The 21,697-nt window shown below is 38.1% G+C and overlaps 1 protein-coding gene across 1 annotated transcript in view; it reads left to right on the plus strand.

The window, feature by feature from the left end:
• LOC106735293 (histone-arginine methyltransferase CARM1-like) overlaps nt 1–21,697 on the plus strand; it is a 190,955-nt gene that overhangs the window by 123,457 nt on the left and 45,801 nt on the right. The window contains 1 exon segment of the mRNA XM_027773411.1: nt 12,487–12,664. Within this exon segment, the coding sequence (XP_027629212.1) occupies nt 12,487–12,664 (178 nt within the window).

Below are 21,697 nucleotides of genomic sequence, written 5' to 3' on the forward strand. Positions count from 1 at the left end.
CTGCTGACTGTTCTTTTATTTCTGTCTCTCTGTGTCTGTTCTACATCCTCAGATTTCTTCAGATTCACTTTACAGATCACTATCTTGGCCCTAAGTTTTGACAATTCACCAACTAAATTATTTTCCAGTTATCATAGTCTTTATTTTATAGCAAACTATTCTAGTTTTATGGCTATGAGAACTCATCTATTCTCTAAAATTAGTAATTTTTAAAAAGTAGTTATCTTCTATATCCCTTGGAGTTATTTTTATCTGTCCATCTCTAACTTTCCCTTTTGTGCTATTTATTTTATTCTGGTATCTGAAGATCCTCGGTATGGGTTCTTAGTTGATGGATTAGGAACAAGGTGGCTTAGTGTAGATGGCCACTGTGTATCTGCATTCTTAGAAGGGGTCTCCATGCAAGGGAGCACTGACTAAAGCCCTTGCCTTAATGGTGAGGATATGTCGACAAGTAAGCTTCTCTATAAAGTACCCAAATGTGTAGCTCATGGCAGCATGGCTACCTACCTCACATGGCAATACCACCAACATAAGGAATGGAACTTTGAGAGCACTGCTTAATAGTTTCCTCCCTTCAGCCTGACGCTGGAATCCAGTTGCCCAAAGCTTTTCTGTTTCTCTTTCTGGTACCAGATTCTACCCTAGGATCTTTCCTAAAGCATGTCACCAAAAAAATGGTGCTAAGAACTTTAGCCACGGGACAAAACCCTGTGACATCAGCCTCACATATTACATATGCACAAGAAGGAAGAAGAGGGACCTACTGGCCTAGATAATATCCCTGAGAGTTTCTACTCTTGGCATTTATTATTTTAAAATTTTGAATTTTTTCCCAAACTCCCTTACAGGGTTGTTTTGTTTTGTTTTAAGGGTTTAGAATAATATGCTGTTTATCGAGTTCATTTTCTGCCTTCTAGAGTTCTCTCATGTTTTCCTCCCTAGCTAGCTTCTTAAAAATGCACATTCACAGGGACCAACAGGTGGCATAATGGTTACATCGCTGGACTCCCATGTAGTCAGCCACGGTTCAAGTCCTCGACCTGGCAGCTTGAAACTCACACCAGGAATGTGTGCATGCATGCCCAGAATCCCAAGGGGAGAGTGGAGGAGAAGGGATTGCAGCAAGGCCTTCCCCCCGGGGATGATTTCTCGCTTTCTATCTTTCTGTCTCTCCAGTGAGGGCACGCACACTATAGCAAAAATCTCTCTAAACAAACCAACAAACAAAAAGCACATTCATGTTAAGATTTCCTTCTGATTTATATCATTCCCTGTATTTTTTGTGGGATCTCTTTCACTAATATTTTTCTTAAAAAAAAAAAAAGACTTTGCTGTTGTTTTAAAAACAGTACCTTATAATAAAGAAATTAAACAATTCAGAAACTAAATGAAGAAGAAAATTTTAAACCACTCATAAAAACTATCACTAATATTGGGTGAGGAGTGGTCTAGACATTTTCTTGCAAATATTCAGAGAGAAGAATGGCTAGAGAAAAATACAGTTAGGAAAATGAGCATGTAGGATCTGTGATACTTTAAAAAAATGAGGATAATGTGTATAGTATTCTCAACTGGATTGGTAAGATATGTATACATGTTGGAATATTCACTTTGCCAGCTAAATGCCATATGTGATTGAATGTATAAAAGAAATTGAAATAAAGAATGTAAAAAAAAATAAAATTAAACCAAATTTAATGAATTTGACAGAAGGAAAAGAAACTGAGATAAGAGAAATTGCTAAATTTAAAATAAATACTTCTTCACCAAAAGATAAATTATTTCCTAAAGATCCCTCTAAAGTTATGGAAGACATTAAGAACTTGGGGCCAGGCAGGGGAATAGCTATCAGATGCAATACTCTGTGAGGCAATCCCACATGACAAAGTTCTCAGTTCAAGTCTGGAGCCCTGCATGAGTATGTGGAGCACATGCTTGCCCACGATCCAGGAGTGGCTGAAGCTGGGGTAGATCATGGGGTTGAGACCCTCTCGGGAGGCAGATGTATTGTCTCTTTCTCTCAGAAGAAATATGCAAACTTGAAAAAATGATGAATTTGAAATCATTGTATTTTTTTCCTACCTTATGATAAAAATGTATTTTCTTCTCTGGAAGAGATGAAATCATCAACAGCCTCACTTCTCCCCCTTTCACCTTTCTTTTTTGGTACCTATGATTTTTTGTTTTGTTTTGTTTTGTTTATTGGGTTTTTATCATAGGGTGTATGCACTATGAGAGAGTCAGAGACAGAGAGAGAGAATGTGAGAAATCTTCCCCCTGGAGGACTGGCCACACCGCAATCTCTTCTCCTCCATTCTTCTCTCAGGATATTGAGTATATCCACACATGTGCCCAGCATGATTTTCAAGCCACCAGGTCTGAGAGTCAAACTGCTGTCAGCCATGCGGTGGTCCAGTGCCTTAACCACCATGCCACTTGCTGGCCCATTATATGTTATTTTTATAGTATCACAGTATAATGTAGTTCCCATTGAAATATGACTAAATATAACCAACATTCATGCAATTGATTAGTGTTTGTATTATAACTAAATAAACTAATTTCCATCTATCAGCCTTTTAATGTAACTTCTGTTACTTGTTTCTTTATTTTGATTAATCACTTAATTATGTGTATGTGTGTGTGTGTGTGTGTGTGTGTGTGTGTGTGTGTAGGGTAAGGCAGTTTTTTAAGAAGGACTTATGTGACCACATGGGGAAGATCCTGGATTCTTTTCCTGGGACATCCCTGAGCATTCTACATACAAGTATTCCCATGATATGGGCTGGCTGAGATGGGGGGTGGATTGTGGCATGAAGACTCTGTTAGGTATTTCCACCTCTATGTTTCTCTCTCTCTTTCTCTTGGAAAAGAAATAATAAATTATTTTTTAAAATAAAATTTCTGTATATAAATAACACTTTCCCTGGATTTGATCTTCCTTAGGCTACAGTTTTTGACTTTAACATATTATGAATACTGCCTTATTCCCTTCTTAAAATAAATGAGAATATAGTCTAATTTTAGACTGATATTCTTTTACTTTTTAGGTGATTTATTTTTCTGAATGGATGATCAAGGAATTTATTCTTTATTCTTTAAATTAAAAATATTCAGAAAATATTTCCCTGTTACTATTACTGCATGAAAATTTCATATGACTTATGTATTTTTTTCTAGCGGCAGACTCAGTTTTTTATTTCAATGAAACTTTTAATATATCTTGGAATGATCTTTCTGTTTTATTTTTCTGTACTTCTGAGGTATTACTTTATGCTGTTTTGTTTTGATCTGTAGTCCATGTCTATTAGTTTGTTATCTCTTTTTTTTTGTTTGTTTTTTGGAGATGTTTTTGCTATAGGGTGCATGTGCTCGCCAGAGAGACAGAAAGCGAGAAATCACCCCCCAGGGGAGATGGCCACGCCACAATCCCTCCTCCTCCATTATCCTCTTGGGATCTTGGGCACACACATACATATGGGCCTGGCATGGGTTTAAGCCACCGGGTCCGGGACTTGAACCATGGTTGACTACATGAGAGTCCAGTGACATAGCCATTATGCCAACTGCTGATCCCCATGTCTATTAGTTTTTGGGATTGCAGAAATGTTTGTCTTTTTTTAATCTGCATTCATTATAATTAGCTCAAGACTTTATTTTAGTAGCATAACTAAAAATTTTCTGTTGTAAAATATTCATAAATGTAAAAACAAGTTAAATATAAACAAAATCCTAGTCCCATAACCTCACATAAGAATCTTGGATAATATCACCATATATTAGAATTCTCAGAGCCGGCAAGTGGCATGGTGGTTGGGGTGCTGGACTCCCACATGGCCAACCACAGTTCAAGCCCTGAACTTGGTGGATTGCTTTCTTACTTTCCCTCTCTCTCTCTGTCCCTCCATGGTGAGTGCACATGCCCTACAGCAAATTAAATAATAATGATAATTAATAAAATTTAAAAATAATTCTTTAAAAAAATTCTTATGTGCCTCCCAAGATTCCATACTCCTCCCCTCACACCCAAAATTTACCAACATCTTGAGTTTTATGTTTATCGTAACAGGTTCTTTTTTTAAATGTAATATACCCAGGGCAAGCAGATGGTATGGAAGTTAAGGTGCTGGATCCCACATGACTGACTCCACAGTTCTAGTCCCAGACCAGTGACTTGAGAATCACTCTAGGCATATGGGTGTGCATGCCCAAAATCCCAAGAGGAGTCTGGAGAAGTGACTGCATCCTGGGCATCCCTTCTAGGGGGTGATTTCTCACTCCTCCGCATCTCTGGCAAAACATTGGGAAAAAAAAAAGCATATTCTGAACAATACATTTTATTTGCAAATACATTTTACCTTTTTTTTTCCCTTTAGCAACTTTTTTCCTCCTTAAAATTCTGTTAGTGGGGCCAGCACATGGTGTAATGTTTATGTTCCTGGACTACTACATGGCCAACTGTGGTTCATGGACCTGGTGAGTTGAAACACACCAGGCACGTGTATGTCCGTGCCCAGATCCCAAGAGGATAATGGAGGAGAAGGGATTGCAGTGTGGCCATATCCTCTGTGAAATGATTTCTTGCTTTCTGTCTCTCTGTCTCTGTCTCCGGTGAGCACATGTACCCTATAGCAAAAAAAATCTCTCTTAAAAAAATTCTGCTAGGGGAACCAGCAGTTGGCGTAATGGCTATGTCGCTGGACTCCCACGTAGTCGACCGCGGTTCGTGTCCCGGACCCGGTGGCTTAAAAAAACTCACGCCGGGCGCATGTGCATGCATGCCCTAGATCCCAAGAGGTGAATGGAGGAGAAGGGACTGCAGCGTGACCATCCCCCCTGGGGGGTGATTTCTCGCTTTCTGTCTCTATGTCTCTCTCTGTCTGTCTGGCGAGCGCACACGCCCTACAGTGAAAATCTCTCCAAAAAAAAAAAAATTCTGCTAGCAAAAATATTGATATTAATATGTGGGCCATTAGTTCCTTTTATAAATAGTTGAATAGTGTCTATAATATGAATATACTACCATTCATTCATTTCCCTGTCAATCGTAAATTCTAGTTTGTTTTTTATTTTTTAATTTTGTTTTATTACTATTTCACTATAAACATTTTTGCACATGTTATCTAGTGCACATGTTCAAAGTTTTCCCTGGAATGTGTACTTCTGGGGGCAATGTTTCTAAATTGTAGGATAAGTACATCTTCAACTGCACAGGGCAATGCCAAATGGTTTTCTAAAATGGCTACGTATAATTTGCCTGGAATATATTTTCCACCTGGATAATGGTTGTGTATTATTCTGTAATTATGTTGCTTTGTATCTTGATTTGTTTCTTGGGTCTAAAAATCTTTCTTTTAAGCTCTGTTCTATTGCTTTATCATTTTTTCTCTAAATCTTGCTTTTGTTTGACCTACATCCTCTTTAACTTATACATCTCTTTGCACCTTCCCATTTGATTTAATTCTTGAAAGAACACTGAAAAATAGATACTATTACTATTGCCACTTTATAAGTAAAGAAGTCTACTTCAAAAAATTGTGTACCTCAAAAAATTGGTCACTGTCTCACACCTGGTAAGTGGAGGACCAAAACCTAACACAGTCTTTCACCTCCCAAACTCTCTTTCCACTGCTTTCAGACAAAATATTAAGTGCCATTTGTATTTCACAGACTCTAAGAATAACTCAACCTCCAAACTGAGCAGAGATAAATAAACAACACATCTTTAACACATGCAACTCATTTTTTAAAATCTCCTAAATTAAATGGGAACAGAATTAGATGAGAACAGTGGCATACCATGTGAATTTTTTTTTTCAGAGGTTTTTGCTATAGGGCACGTGCGCTCACCAGACAGACAGAGAGAGACAGAGAGACAGAAAGCGAGAAATCACCCCTTGGGGGAATGGTCACGCTGCAATCCCTTTTCCTCCATTCTCCTCTCAGGATGTTGGGCACGCACGCACACATGCCTGGCGTGAGTTTAAGCTGACAGGTCCGGGACTTGAACTGCGGTCGACTACGTGGGAGTCCAGCAACATAGCCATTACACTAACTGCTGGTCCCACCATGTGAAATTTTTACCCTGATTTTTCTAGGAACTTACCCTGGTATCTAAAAAGAGGAGTTCTGCTGCTGACATCATCTAAAGTGTGTGTGCGTGTGAATACACACACACACACACACACACACACACGCATGTTTTGTTTGTTTGTTTTTTCTGGAGAGGTTTTATTTTTATTTTTATTTCTTTTGGCTATTGGGAATGTGTGCTCGCTCACCAGAGAGACAGAGAGAGACAGAGAGACAGAAAGCAAGAAATCACCCCCCAGGGGGGATGGCCACACCTCAGTCCCTTCTCTTTCATTCTCCTCTCGGGATCTTGGGCACGCACATGTACCCGGTGTGAGTTTCAAGCCACCGGGTCCGGGACACGAACCACAGTCGACTACATGGGAGTCCAACAACATAGCCATTACGGTAACTGCTGGTCCCCTACACGTGCATGTTTTAAGCAGTTGATACAGGTGACAATATTATTGACACAGACATTGCAAATACAATTTAGTATCGAGGAAACAGGATCAAAACAAGGATGTGATGTGGGTTTGCTTGTGCCTTGCTGGTATCTGAAGAGAAGAGCCTTTGTTTAGAATACGTCTCTAACCTAACTCTTAGAAAAGGAGTAAGTGACAGGTGACATGGGGAAGATCTGCGCGGCAATGAAGGTAGTGGCTAATGGGACCTCCTGTGCTAGGCACTTTTCCAGCCCTTGGAGAGACACACTGAATTTCATTTGTTCCTGGAAGGCATATCTCTAAGTTGCAGTTTCAGAATGGCATGTGAAATGACAGACTAGCAGGAAAATTATCTGTGCTGTGAATGTTGAAAACCAGAGATGAGGGGAAGAAGAAAGATAGACTCGGAGAACAGAGTGCATCTTACATCCAGAGTTAGCTACTCTTGTGTATTAGAGCTCTTGTTGGTTGAGTGTCTATCCTGTCTTCAAATATCTTTGTCAAAGAATTATAATCAAAACTTGGATTATCAAAGAAGTATTTTTGTTGTTTTGTGAAGATTGACCTGTGGGAGATAAATATATATTCAGTGGGAAAAAAAAAAAAAAAACACACACAAAACCCTGCAAAGTATTCAAAATGGTTGGATGTCTTTGATTTAACCAAGCCAACAGTTTTCTTGTCTGTAGACTACCTCAAAGCCTTAGATATGCTAATGGTTCTGAGTTTATAAGAGGGATATATAATAAAGAAGTTCTAAATTATTTGATCATAAAGCCTTTATATTCAGAGGTTCTTGGACTTCTGGAACATACTTTGGGAAAGTTTGCTTTCTTCTAATGATAAAATGTTACAACTGAAGGAGCCTTACAATAACTCCAGTTTTAAGCCCTAATTTTGCAAGTAGGGAGATTGAAATTTAGAAGGTTTAAATGACTTTTCTAAGTTCTGATTTTTTTTTTTTATGGTAAAGGCAGAACTGGGATTCATATCTCCAGATTCCTGACTTAATGTTCTTGGACACTGGTCAAAAACAAATGAAATCCTAAGATGCCATGCCATACCAGCAGGCTTAGTTGCTTGTTTTCAAGCACGTGGTATGTGATTTATTTATTTATTTATTTATTTATTTATTTATTTATTTATTTTACCAGTGAGAATGAGACCCCAAATTCTTTCCTTGGAGCCCCAAACTGCCCTTGTGATAGCTCACAACACCCTCTATCTGAACCCTTTTTATCTCTCTAAACTTTCAAGGGCTCAGGAGTCCAGGAGTAGTCTGTACATTCTGTGTAGAGGATCTGACTCACACTTGCATATCCCATAATCTTGGTATGTCCAGCCACGTGTAGACAGAAAAGCTCCCCTGTCAGCATTCTGTTCCAAATTGATGAGGCTATCAACAGTTTTATACCCTGGGATTGTATGGACAAATTCACACCTCATAAGCAGAATTTAGAAAGAGCCTGAAATTTAGAAAGGGAATCGCCTTTCTGGCAGACAGTGAGGCAGTGTATATCAGAAATTTTTAAAAGTTCTGTACCCCTTCACTATGAAGAAAATATTGGGAGATGTATCATCATATTTAATTACATCATTATTTGTCAGCATACTATCTTAATAAATTTGAAATAACTCAAATTGCCAGTAACAAGGATTGGTTAAATCAACCAAGGCACATCAGTGGAATACTATAAATACAACCAATAGAAATTATGTTGTAGGACAATCCATGAAAAGATAACTAAACAGAACTTCCCAATTGTATACCAGGTACTCAGGTATCAATGTCTTTTGCAGTTACTGAGTGTCTACTGTGGCCATGGTCTCCAGCTCAAATGTCTCAAGCTGTAAGCAACTTTTTCTTTCACCCAAGTGAAAATTACTGTTTTTTAAATATGCATTCCATGATATAGAAAAAAATTTTAGAAAACTAATCTAGACCATATTGCAATAAAATAAGATTATGGGGACCTGCAGATAGCACGTAATGCTTACTTTGCTGGACTCCCACATGGCCAACTGCAGTCTGAGTCCCAGACCTGGTGGCTTTAAACTCACAGGTATGTGGCCAAGCGTGTGTACAAGCACGCCCAAAATCCCAGGAGGAGAATGGAGGAGAAGGGATTGTGGTGTGGCCTTGATTTCTCACTTTCTCTCTTTCTGTCTCTCCAGTGAGTGCATGTGCCCTATAGGAAAAAGCTCTCCAGAAAATAAATAAATAAGATTATGAAGTATTATACTGCAGTTTGAGATACAGTCAAACGTCTGCTAGGAAATCTATCCTGTCTAAATCTGGATGATGAGACTACAAATGATTTTTATTTTTATGTTTTTCTCATTTGCATTTTTCTTTTATAGTGAAAAGTGCTTTTTAATAAGAACAATATGATGATTTCAATACTTAATAGCTCTTAATATACTTTATTTTGTTTGATTTGCAAGTAAACCTATGAAGTAGTCACTGCCATTATTATTTTCATTATATAAATGTTATTTTAAAATTCCAGCTTTTAAGGTAATAAAACTAGATGAGTTAAGACAGAAAGCAAAATGTGGTAACGAGACAAATCTAAAAGATACAAATAAGAAAATATAAGAATTAATTGTGGAAATGAACTATCCTAGAACAGTGAAGACTGTGGTATTAGTGACTAGAATAGAATAATGAAAACACAAAATTTTATGAAGATTGTTAAGGGTAAACTTAGAGAAATGATTGGGTTCTAGAAGGTCAGTTTGTCTTTTTATGTTGATATTGAGGAGATGAAAAAGCACACTGGTGGAAGCATCCATTGATTGTTGGAACTCAGGTGAGAGAGCAAAACTAAAGACAAAGCACAGACAGCAATCCACAAAGGAGCCAGAGTGATACCTGGGGAGGTGAATTGACTCTTCTGGGAAGAACATATGGAGAAAAACAAAAGCTTTAACCCTTTTTTTTTTTTTAGAGGTTTTTGTTTTAAGGTGCGTGTGTTCACCAGAAGACAACACACACGCGCCTGGTGTGAGTTTAAGCTACTGCGTCCGCGACTCCAACCACGATCAACTAAATGGGAGTCCAGCAACATAGCCATTACACTATCTGCTCCACGATCAACTAAATGGGAGTCCAGCAACATAGCCATTACACTATCTGCTCCACGATCAACTAAATGGGAGTCCAGCAACATAGCCATTACACTATCTGCTCCACGATCAACTAAATGGGAGTCCAGCAACATAGCCATTACACTATCTGCTCCACGATCAACTAAATGGGAGTCCAGCAACATAGCCATTACACTATCTGCTCGTCTCCCAAAGCTTTAACCTTTAAATGAATTTATTTCAGTTTACTTGTTTTGTATGTGTGTTTGTGTGGGTGTGTGTGTATGTGTGTGTGTGTGAGAGAGAGAGAGAGAGAGAGAGAACAGAGAGAGAGAGTAGGACCTTCAATTAGGGTTCCATGACATGATCCTTCCTACAACCTTCCCACCTAGCCAGGATCATGAGCGTGTGTGCACATACATGTAGACTGCTTAACCTGGGAACCAAACTCTAGTCTTCCATATGACTCCAGAATCATAAAACAGAGTATTAAAGCCATGTCACCTTGACTGGACTAAAGTTTTGTCTCCATAGAACTCTCAAAGATTTGAATGCTGCATGATTCTGCATGTGCAGATGATAGAATGGAATTCCAAGAGTCTCTGTGCATGGATAAATACTAACAATGGAGATGACATAATCAGACAGTTTTCTTTATTGCTTTTCCTTGGATAAGAAATTTCTTGACTTTAAAAAGAAATTAAATAGAAAGGACATCTAGTAAATGAACCAGGCATGTGTTGGTGAGTGGCACCTTAGAAGACAGGATTAGATGTGAAAGATTAGAAGAAGTGATCAGAAATTTAGAAGATGAAACTCAGTCATGACAAATAAATAATACATTGCAGTTGGGATGAGGAAAGAGATCAAGCTTCAAAAATACAAAGTGAAAATTTCTGACCAGGTATAAATACAATGAGCAAAGATCTGAAAGTCTCAGGGAAGGGCTGGCCCAGTGGCCTAGTGGTTAAGGTAGACCGCACAGCCCGGCCCGTCAGTGGCTGCAGTGGCTTGAAAAGCATCCTTCGTGTGTGACCAAAATCCCAACATGATGGAGACAGAGGAGAAGGGTTTGCAGCATGGCCATGACCTATTGGAGATGCTTTCTCTCCCTCTCCCTCTTTCTGTCTTTCTCTATGTCTCTCTCTGACAAATATGCATGCATAGCAATTAAACAAACAAAATGAAACAAAAAACCCACCAAGATGTACAAGTCTCAGGGAGCAACAGCTTGTAAAGAAATGTGCTCCATATTTATATTGGTGCATATAAGACATTTATTAATATTTTCATCAGGTAGTAGAAAGACATATGTGTAATAATGTGAACACTGTGTTTTATTGGACATTAAGAAGAAATACATTAGAAACAGAGCTGGCCCTATAGTCAAGTGGTTAAGGGAGCTGACTTCTACATGGCAACTATTGTTGAATCTCAACTATGACAGCTTGAAAAACTTGTGTTGTGTATGTGCATGCCTAAAATCTTCACAGGGTGGAGAAGTGGAGAAGGAACTATGGCATGACCATGCTCCACTAGGGGTGCTTTCTCTTTCCCCATCTCTCTCTCTGGTAAGCATGCATGCCTTCTGACAGTTTTTTAAAATACAAAAATATAATATCTTTTTCTTCAGATTTTTCTTTTAAAGGGGTTCAGATTTATGAAGAATATGAAGGACATCTGGGACCAGCAGGTGGAGGGTGGTTAAGGCGTTGGACTCCCACATGACTTACGATGGTTTGAGTCCCAGACCTGGAGGCTTTCTTTCTCACTTTCCCTCTCTCTCTGGTATGCATATGTGCCCTGTAGCAAATTTAAAAACAATAATAATGATGATAAAATTAAATAATCCTTTAAAAATGATATAAGACATCAAGGAAAATAGATACATGACTATAAAAATGTACTTCTAATGAAAGATTAGTGAGCATAATGGAAAATAAACCAAAGTCATTAGTTTTTATAAACATATCCCGAAGAGGTCAGCAGGTTGTATGGTGGTTATGGCACTGGACTCTCACATGGAATACTACTGTTCAAGTCCCAGACCCAGCAGGTTGAAAATCATGCTGGGTATATGTGCATGTGTGCCCAAAATTTAGGAGGAGAATGGAAAAGAGGGATTATAGTGTGGCCACCCCCCCTCATGGGTGATTTCTCACTTTCCCTGTCACTACTGCTCTTGGTTTCTCTCCAGCAAGCATAGACACCCTATGGCAAAAACCTTAAAAAAAAAAACCTCCCTATGTATGTGCATTTATATACACACACATACACAGATCATACACACTCACATACATACACATGTATGTGTTTGTGTAAAGAGTCTGCAAGATTAATATTAATGTTAATACAAATTTCTATGTAGTAGGAATATAGATGTTCTTTCTTTCTTTCTTTCTTTCTTTTTGCTGTAGGGCCTGTGCGCTCGCCAGACAGACAGAGAGAGACAGAGAGACAGAAAGTGAGATATCATCCCCCGGGGGGATGGCCACGCTGCAATCCCTTCTCCTCCGTTCTCCTCTCGGGATCTTGGGCATGCACACACATGCGCCCGGCATGAGTTTAAGCCGCTTGGTCCAGGACTGGAACCGTGGCCGACTATATGGGAGTCCAGCAACGTAGCCATTATGCCAGCTGCTGGTCCCGATGTTCTTTATTTCTTATCTCTTTATCTTCTTCTAAATTATCTATAATAAACATGCAACTTTTGTGCCCTAAGAAAAAATGTTATTTTTCTTTAGAAATGTTTCTAAAAACAAATGTGTTGCTTCTTTCTCCTTCCTATCACATTCTCAACCCTTAATTTATAAAACACAATACCCATAAGATTCTAAATAATAACAGCACTGATACCCCATTTTATATTTTTCAGCTGCTAGTGAAAAATAACCACCTTTCAGACAAGATCATTGTTTTGCCAGGAAAAATTGAAGCAATCTCACTTCCCGAGGCTGTGGATGTCATCATTTCTGAACCAATGGGATACATGCTGTTCAATGAGAGGATGCTGGAGAGTTACCTTTATTCCAAAAAATGGCTGAAATCAAATGGTGAGTTTTTCAAGTCCTGGTTTAGACACAGGCTAACTTCTCCATAGCAGTTGTCTACCCTCTTTTCCTCACATTTGATTCTATACAGAAAGGAAAAAAGAGCATTCCTATTACACTCCATTGTTTAATTCTTTTCATCTTACCTTTCTATAGCAAATTAGCTAGCCTTCAGCCACAAGAATACAGGAGTTTGCCTTCATTCAGTACGGTATAGAGGGCCGGGTCAGTTATGCGTTTTGTCCTGGTTCTGCCACTTTCTTCCTTAATGTACTTGAACCATACTTGACCTTTTGGCTTGGGTTTTCTCATCTCTATAGTGGTATAGTATTATAAATCATCTCTAAAGCCTTTTCAAGTATTAGCTTTGCAGAATATGAGAAACTCTGGAGTCTGCTTGTTCTTCTTGACATATATTTTTTCCTATTATATTTCTCTCCTTCTCTATGATCACTAGGTATAGCTGAGATAATAGTAAATCCAACCTTTTTTGTTCCTTAATAAGTGACTGCATGTGATTAGCAGTGTGCGTGAATTATTTCACACAGTCCTTACAGAGTCTGAATGATAGAGATTTTCCATTTATTTGAGGAATTAGCTCTGAGATCCTCAAAAAAAATTTGCACCCTTGCCTAGGAGACATTTAGTGATATCTGCAGATCACAATGCCAGTGACAGATGGGGTAGTGACATGCAGTGACTAGAATGAAGGGATACTGCTAAACATTGTTCAATACACAGGACAGTCTCCAATGGCAAAAAGTTACCCAGCCCAAATGACAAAGATATGTATTTGAGACTCGGGTTAGGAGGAGGCATCATTATGATCCCCATTTTACAAACAGAAAAAAACTCAGTGAGGAAAGGAACTTGGAAAAGAACATATATTACTAAGTGACAAAGTAGGGATTTGAACCCAGGTCTGTATGATACTGATGACTTCTGCACTCATGCTAATTGTCACTCCACCAGAGAGTTGGACATTTTGCAACAGAAGATTTGTTTTTTACAACTAAGGCATAGAAGGTAATAGTTGCATCTGTGGTGAAAATGTCAGTTCTTTTTTTTTTTTTGAGATGTTTTTGCTATAGGTCACATGTGCACTTGCCAGAAAGAAACAGGAGACAGAGAGACAAAAAGTGAGAAATCACTCCCCCCCCAAGGGGATGGCCACGCTGCAATTCCTTCTCCTCCGTTCTCCTCTCCGGATCTTGGGCACACACACAGACACACCTGGCATAAGTTTAAGTCACCAGGTACGGGACTCAAGCTGTAGTTGACTACATGGGAGTCCAACGACATAGCCATTACACCAACTGCTGGTCTCAAGAATGTCAATTCTTTATGCTAATTTTATTTACTTTAAACTACCAATGTTGTGGTTCCCTACTTTGATAGCCAATGAAGACAAAGTAGTGAACAGCAGTGCAACTCATACTTACCAACATGCACATAAGTTTGAAGTTCATCTCTAATTTCCTATATTATTCAAAATTTAGGGATTCAGAAATAGGCAGTATAGGGCTAGCCCTGTAGAGCAGTGGTTAAGGGAGCTAGCCTACTCATGGCTGACTGTGGTTCACATCCCAGCTCCTGCAGGTTGGAAAACTCACTGGGCCTGTGTGTGCATGCCCAAAATCCTGATGGGAAGAAGTGATGGAGGACAAGGGATTGTGGGCCCCAATGGAGGGCTCACTCCCTCTCTCTCTTTTCCTTCTTCTCCCTCTCCCACTGTCTGTCTGGTGAGCACACCAATCCTCTGACAATATAAGAGAAATGGAGTTTGGGGAAACTCATGTAAAAATGAATAAAGAAGTCTAGGCAAAGTACACCTAATATCAAGAACTTTACTAGCAATCTGGCTATGAAACAGCTCAGAATGATCTTGGAAGGCTTGTGTGAATGTGATAAAACTGAACTGTGAGAGATGAAAGTGAGAGAACAAAATGACATGAATATGCTCCTGAATGCCCCCAAGGAGAATTTTTTTTTTCAGTTTTAGCCAGAGGGCACATGCACCCACAAGAGAGAGATGTGGCAGGGTGGGAAGTGAGTAAGTGCGCCTGGAAAGTGAGATCCACCCGTCATGGATCCTAGTCACGCCACAATCCTTTCTCATTTCTTCCTCCTGCTAAGATTTTGAGCATACACAGGCATGGTTCTTGAGCTGCATAGTCTGGGACTTGAACTGTGCAGTTGGCCATGTAGGATCCAGCTGCCTTAGCTCATGCTGTGGGCTGTCCCCTCCCCAGTAAGAATTTTTATGTATTTTATTGCTAGATATTTTTTTCAGATGGTTTAGGTGCTTGTGTATGATGACATTTGATACATAGTTAATTAATGTGCCTCTTTTAAGCCCCTCTTAAACTTAATATTTAGATGTGATATCTGGGGATTTTGTAAATACTCCATATATTTGAAGTGTATATGAAATTTTACACCAGGCTGTGTATCTTTAACTAGACAAGTAAAAATGAATAATGGTTTGCATTGACTTTCTAACCTGTGTGTCCCTAAGGGGGGAGGGATAGATGTTTTTTTCCTAGATTATTTTTATTTTCTATCAAAACAAGATATAGTTTAAAATACCAAATAATTATAAAGACACTTGTAACTGAAAATAATACCAATTTGCCACATTTTTTCCTACCTTCAATCTGCTCCCCAAAGGCAACATCGTAAATTCTATTTGCTGTTCCTTCTATTATATACCAACATTGTAATGAAATGATTTTATAGTAAATCTCACTTCTCTCTGCTTGAGAACTTAGCTACATAGCAGCCACCTCCTTTCTGATGCACCCTCTCTGCCACATCCTCTTACTAAATCCATGCAGGTCCTTGGTCTCATACCTAGACCCTTGGGGACAGATGTGTTTCAGAATTCAGAACCTAGAGGATTTCAGAAAGCTAATACAATCATGTACCATGCATTACTTAATGCCCCCAGTGGAATCTGAGGCAACACCCATAATGAAACACATTATATTTCTGCCATAAGGCATGAATATTGAGAACAAGTAGACAAAATCTAGATTATAAATAGAATTGTGTTCAGGTCAAGTTCTGTCATCAAGTGATTTTGTTATAAACCTGCAAGAATCTCTTGCTTTTTATCACTTTTCATATTCCAGAACTTAGGATAAGGGAATCTGGACCTAGGTGATAACCTGGTGACATCAGTAGTAATGTTTTTATTATGATGATGTAATATTTCTTGGTGCTGAGTCAGATGGTAAAATAGGTATTCTATGATGATGTACATTCTTTAGTGTAATTTTATTTTTCCTAGAGCTAGAAGTCTTATTTTTTTCATTAGCCTAGTTTTCTACACACATGGCTATAAGCATCTGTGCTCCAATAGAGCTGACAGTTGCCTATCAGTATGAGGGGACTTCAAAAGTTTGTGGAGAGATTTTTCTGGGAAAATACCTAATGGAAAAAAAAAATCCCTCATTATCTACAGACAGTACAGTAGAATTCATGAAAATGTCTGATAGAGACTTCAGAATATTTATAGTGATAGAAATAAATGAGACACAAGAGCTGAGAGATAATGAACTCCAGAAGATGCAGGAGAATAGAGACAATGAGCTTCAGGAGGTGTTGAAGTTGTTTCATGATCTGAAAAAGGAAATACACACCATAAACAAGAATCAAATGGAGCTATTCGAGATGAAGGCTGTCCTTCACAAAATCAAAACCTCCCTTGAAAGTATTAAAAACAGATTAGTCCATGCATAAAATCGACTCTTGGATATTGAAGGCAAAACCTCTGATTTAGGGGGGAAAAATGGAAAAAATAACCCCCCAAAATGAGAATACTATACAAGAAATACTAGACAGCATTAAGCGCCCAAACTTCTGGATAATTGGTATCCCAGAAGGTGAGGAAACTAATAAGGACATCGATGATCTAGTCCATGAAATCTTGGAAGATAACTTTTCAAATCTAGAGAGGCATTCAAATATCCAGACCCAAGAAATACAAAGGACCCTTAATAGAATCAACCGAAGAAGATCTTTTCCAAGACACATCATAGCCAGACTGCTCAAATCTATAGACAAAGACAAGATACTAAAACTGGCGAGAGAAACATTAGGTTACTTATAAAGGTTATCCCATCAGGCCTCTCATCGGAAACAATGTGAGCAAGGAAAGAATGGGAACATATATTCAAAGTATTAAGTGAAAAACAGTTTCAACCAAGAATACTATACCCAGCAAGATTATCTCTCATATGGAAAGAGGATAAAAGCACTCTCAGATAAACAAGACCTGAAAGAATTTACCAGTAGCAGAGTTGCAAGAAGTTCTGAAAGGAGTGCTCTACCAGGAAAACTAAAGACACATACAGAAATAAGAGAATAAAAGACAACTAAGAAAACAACCAATTTAATGCTAGGGACAAGAAATATCAATAACAACGTTGAATGTTAATGTCCAGGATTTAAACGGAAAGATTGGACCACAGCAACACTGCCTATTCAACAGAAGGGAGTATGAACACAAGGCTGAACTGGTGAAATAGAATTTTATGACTTTTGAGTAAAACATGACTGATTTTTTTTAACTATACTTTGTTTCCCCAATTTAAACATTTTACTTTCTTTTGAGTTGTTGATAGGTTCAGCAATTTGTTAAAATATTTTTCTTATTTGTTTCTTTAAATGGAAATATAAGCTTTTCTTCCTTCCTGACCCCTCTTGAATTGGAAATATTTGGAAGTATTCTTATTTGTGGCAAAAGGGTTATTTGCATAAGTTTAATAATGCTTGTTGCTTTGAACCAGAAAGTGGAAATACTCATTATTGGACAGGGCTTTGCCTGCAATGTCATATCTGAAGATTAGTCAGAAAACTATGGAACTAAGGTAGATCTCAAGTAAGCCAACAGAAGCTCTTAGAAAGATGGCCTGGTACCATAAATAGTACTGCCTGGCAGAGAGGATTAGAGAGGATATATGAAATAATTTATAACAGATAATAACCTGGACTTTTTCAGCTGAGCATTGTAATCAGTAGAGATTACAAAAGAGCAACCACACCAGAGGATTATCTTGAGAAAGACTTTGAAGGAAGGAAAAGAGACTGATCTTTGCTAACAGATGGTAGATCACAGAATACTTGGAAGGTAGGGCTGAACTGAGAAGGTTTATGTGTGACTAGTGTGCTGGGCATTTGCTTTTCAACAATTTGAGTAGTTGACATGTAAATATTTTCTCAAAAATATTTAAAACCATACTGTTTCTGTTGTTATGGAGTCACAAACAATATTATACAAAATTATAAGAAATATTTTGAACATTATCTTTAAAATTCAGTATTTTGACATTGTGAAAGTTGTTTATGAACTGTCAAAAACTATGGCCTATGAGCAAAAAAATTTTTTGAGCAAAATTTTTTTTGATACATAAAGTAAATGTTTGTGGGAAAGTATAAAAATAAATAAATGAAAAAGGTTTATGGAAAGATGGAATTCAAGTACAAGTTTATTTTTGGTATAAAAATGTGAAATCATGCATAGTTTTTTCATAATGTACATTTCTACACACTTTTTGCATTTATTCTGTGGAAGACTTCTTCTGTTCCTTCTTTCTATTCTGTAGTCTTGTCTTCCTTGAGCAAACAAGAGCTGGTTCCTCTCTAGCCTTGCTATATAGCGGCTGTACTTGGACTTTCTGCCATCATTCTTTTGTCTTCTTTCTTGGTTTACACCACCATTGCAGCAAAAGATACTCTGTAACACCTTCTGGAGATAGGGTTATTGGTAAGTTGTTTTTTTTTATTGTGTCTTATATTATCATTTGGGTTAGAAATTTAATATACATTTTTTCTCAATATTTTAAAGACTTTTTTGTTTGTATGTTAGTCTCTGGCTTCCAATATTGCTATGGAGAAGCCCAATACTATTCCAACTCCTCATTCATTGATGTGACATCATTTTTCCTCTTACATAATATTTCAGTATCTTTTTATTTCTAATGTTGTTGGTGTGAATCTTTTTTAGTTCTTGTGATGGACATTCAGCACGTATGTTTAATCAGAAGACTCCTTTTCTTTGGTTCTTGGAGATTCTCTTAAATTTTACCTTTGATAATTTTCTCTCTTCCATTTGATCTGACATCCTTTGAATTCCTATGAGGTTGAGGCTTACAACACCCTCTAAATCTTCTCTAGAGTCTCAGTTCGCTGTTGTGTTGCTATACCTGAGACTGTGATTTATAAAAATAGAGATTTATTCAGCTCATCTTGGAAAGTCCAAGGTCCACAGGCCATATCATAAGGGCAAAACCAGAACAAAGCACCTGTTCATGAGTTTCTGGTGTCTTTCTTCTCTCCTTGTAAACCTACCAGAACTCAATCACTGGAAATTTAAAATCAAATTACCTACATTTTAAACTGCCAAATTACCTTGCAATAAATTTTTATTTTATGATATTTTTGACTCAGGATGAAATGTTTTCCTAAGCATAAAGCTTTTATACATTCATATTTTAATATCTTAAACTATTATGCTGTAATATTTTACATTTTAGTTTCATAATTTGATATTTTTATCTGCAAATTATATAGCTTCCTCTTTATTGAGTTTCATATTTGAGAGACTCTTTCACATTTGTCTTGACTCTTGAAACAAATATGTACTGGAAACTTTACTTTATTCTGTGGTTGGAAATACCATTGACTTGGGGATAGACTTTTTCCATGTCCTGTGTATCCTCCTGCAGAGCCCTGTGTGTCAACCTCCCAGTCCTAAGACTGCAGAAGGGAGAGACAATGAGCCATGCTTAAGCATGGGTCAGGGAGCTCAGCAGGACCCTGTCTTTGGGGGTGATTCCCCCACCCCTAGGGACTTCATTGTTTCTGACTTAAGCAATAAGGAATCTCTTTTGATACTCTTCAGAGGAATTGTTCTCTGTCTCATAAATTGACCAATATTTTTCCAGGATTAGTTTTCCTATCTTAATATTACTAGAATATAAGTTTTAGAAGCTCCGTATGGGCAGGAATTTTTATCTGTTTTATCTTCTGCTGTGTCATCAGCACTGGGATCAGTGTCTAGTTACGTAGTAGGTACTTGATAAAAATGTGTTCACTGGATAAATTTCTGAATTATGGCCTCTGTCATGTTATATATGTGGAATGAGTCATCTAAAGTACCAGACTGTATCTCATTTTTCCTTTTGATAAAATTAAAGATTTTCTGTTAAATAAACAACTCAATCACTGGGACCCTACCCCAGTGACTTTAATCCTAGTCTCTTCCATCAACAGAATAATTAGATCAAGTGTTTACCCTTCTAATCCAGTAACAATGGCTCAGGGTATGATTTTGTGGGAGGACATATTCAAACTATAGCATGAAGTTTATACAAGTAGTAATGCATATTACTTAACTAAGGTTAATACCTTTCTATCTTGAAATTGAAAAATCACCAAGCAATCATCATTGTTTTGTTACCAGCACATAAGATCTGGATGGGGACATGAAAATGATGTTATGGTTGTACTTTCTCTCTGGCCACCTCTGAAAATACGCTAAATAAAAGATCAGTTTTGTCTGGACAGACTTGGAGGGCAGTACATCAAGTATGGGGCACTGACTGTGAGATGAAATCCCACTCCCTGTATTTTGCTTTTCCACTTATTAGTCTGTCGTCTTCACTAAGTCACTTAAATCTCTCTGTTCCTTAGCTTCATCACTTATAAATGGGGATAAAAATAAGACATGCTTTATATTGTTATGAGGATTAAATTAATTAGTACATGGGAAGTCTATAGAAAAGTACATGGCAGAGTTAGCATAATCAAGACATTTTAGGGACCAGTAGTTAGAATAATGGCTATGTCACTGGACTCCCATGTAGTCGACCAGGGTTCGAGTCCTGGACCCGGTGGCTTAAACTCAGGCTGGGTGCATATGTGTGCATGCCCAAGATCCCAAGAGGAAAATGGAGCAGAAGGGATTGCGGTGTGGCCATCCTCCCTGGAGGGGGGTGATTATTTTTCACTTTCTATCTCTCTGTCTCTGTCTTTCTGGTGAGTGCACGTGCCCTATAGCAAAACCTCTCCAAAAAAAAAAAAAAAACAACAAAGAAACAAAGAAAGAAAGAAAGAAAATTTAGCTATGATTATTGTTATCTTATGACAGCATCTCTGGTTCTCTGGGCTACCCTCCTTTCTCATACAGAGTTAACAGTTCCTATGTCTTTCATGTGCAATTTAATAAATGGCTATACAAGACATTTCCCATTAAAATTACAAGAATAATAATGCTGCTCATGAGATCCACCAGGTCAGAAAGGCACAGCTTCAGGCACGCAGTCTAGGTGCTCATTTGTTCCCGTAGGTCCCAGAATGAAGCACAATGTTGTCCTTCCCAGCATGGGGAATGGTGAGCATTCACACCAGCAGCAGTCCCAATGGTACTTAAAAAAGCAGTCTGTCTGATTATACTGAGACAAAGTCTGAAAATGAAAACAGTGTGATGGGAAGATGGGATTTTGATTATTTTTAAAGCTAAGTTGTTTTTACAACAATAGGAAATAAATAAATAAAGTGCCCAGAATTCCAAGCAAAGAACATACAGCTAGAGAAAAAGCCTAGTCGCTGAGGAGGCAGTTATGCCAAGGTCCACACCTCACCCAAGACTCTAAACTTATCACACATAGCTGTGTGTTGCTTTGCTGTTTTCTATATCCCCTCAAATCTGCTGCTTATTTTCTTTTAGAGAGGATCTCATTAGGTTTCCATCCTCCTGTGTTGGCTACCCAAGTAGCTGGAGCTACAGATGCATGCCACATGGGTGGATCATGGATTGAACCCAGGCCTCCCATGTGGCCTTGGTCTGCCAGGTAATGGCATTAACTAGCACACACAGCTGAGGTTGGGCCCTGATCATTTTTCTCCTTGCTTTGAGACAAAATTAAATATCCCATTACATAATCACTGAAATAGAGAATGGAATGGATCTCAGGTGGTAGGTGAGTGTACTTTTTGATCAGAAGGCCCTGGAAGCAAACCTCTGTGTCT

The sequence above is a fragment of the Tupaia chinensis genome, unplaced genomic scaffold (assembly GCF_000334495.1).
Source record: "Tupaia chinensis unplaced genomic scaffold, TupChi_1.0 Scaffold000354_1, whole genome shotgun sequence".
Lineage (NCBI taxonomy): Eukaryota > Metazoa > Chordata > Mammalia > Scandentia > Tupaiidae > Tupaia > Tupaia belangeri.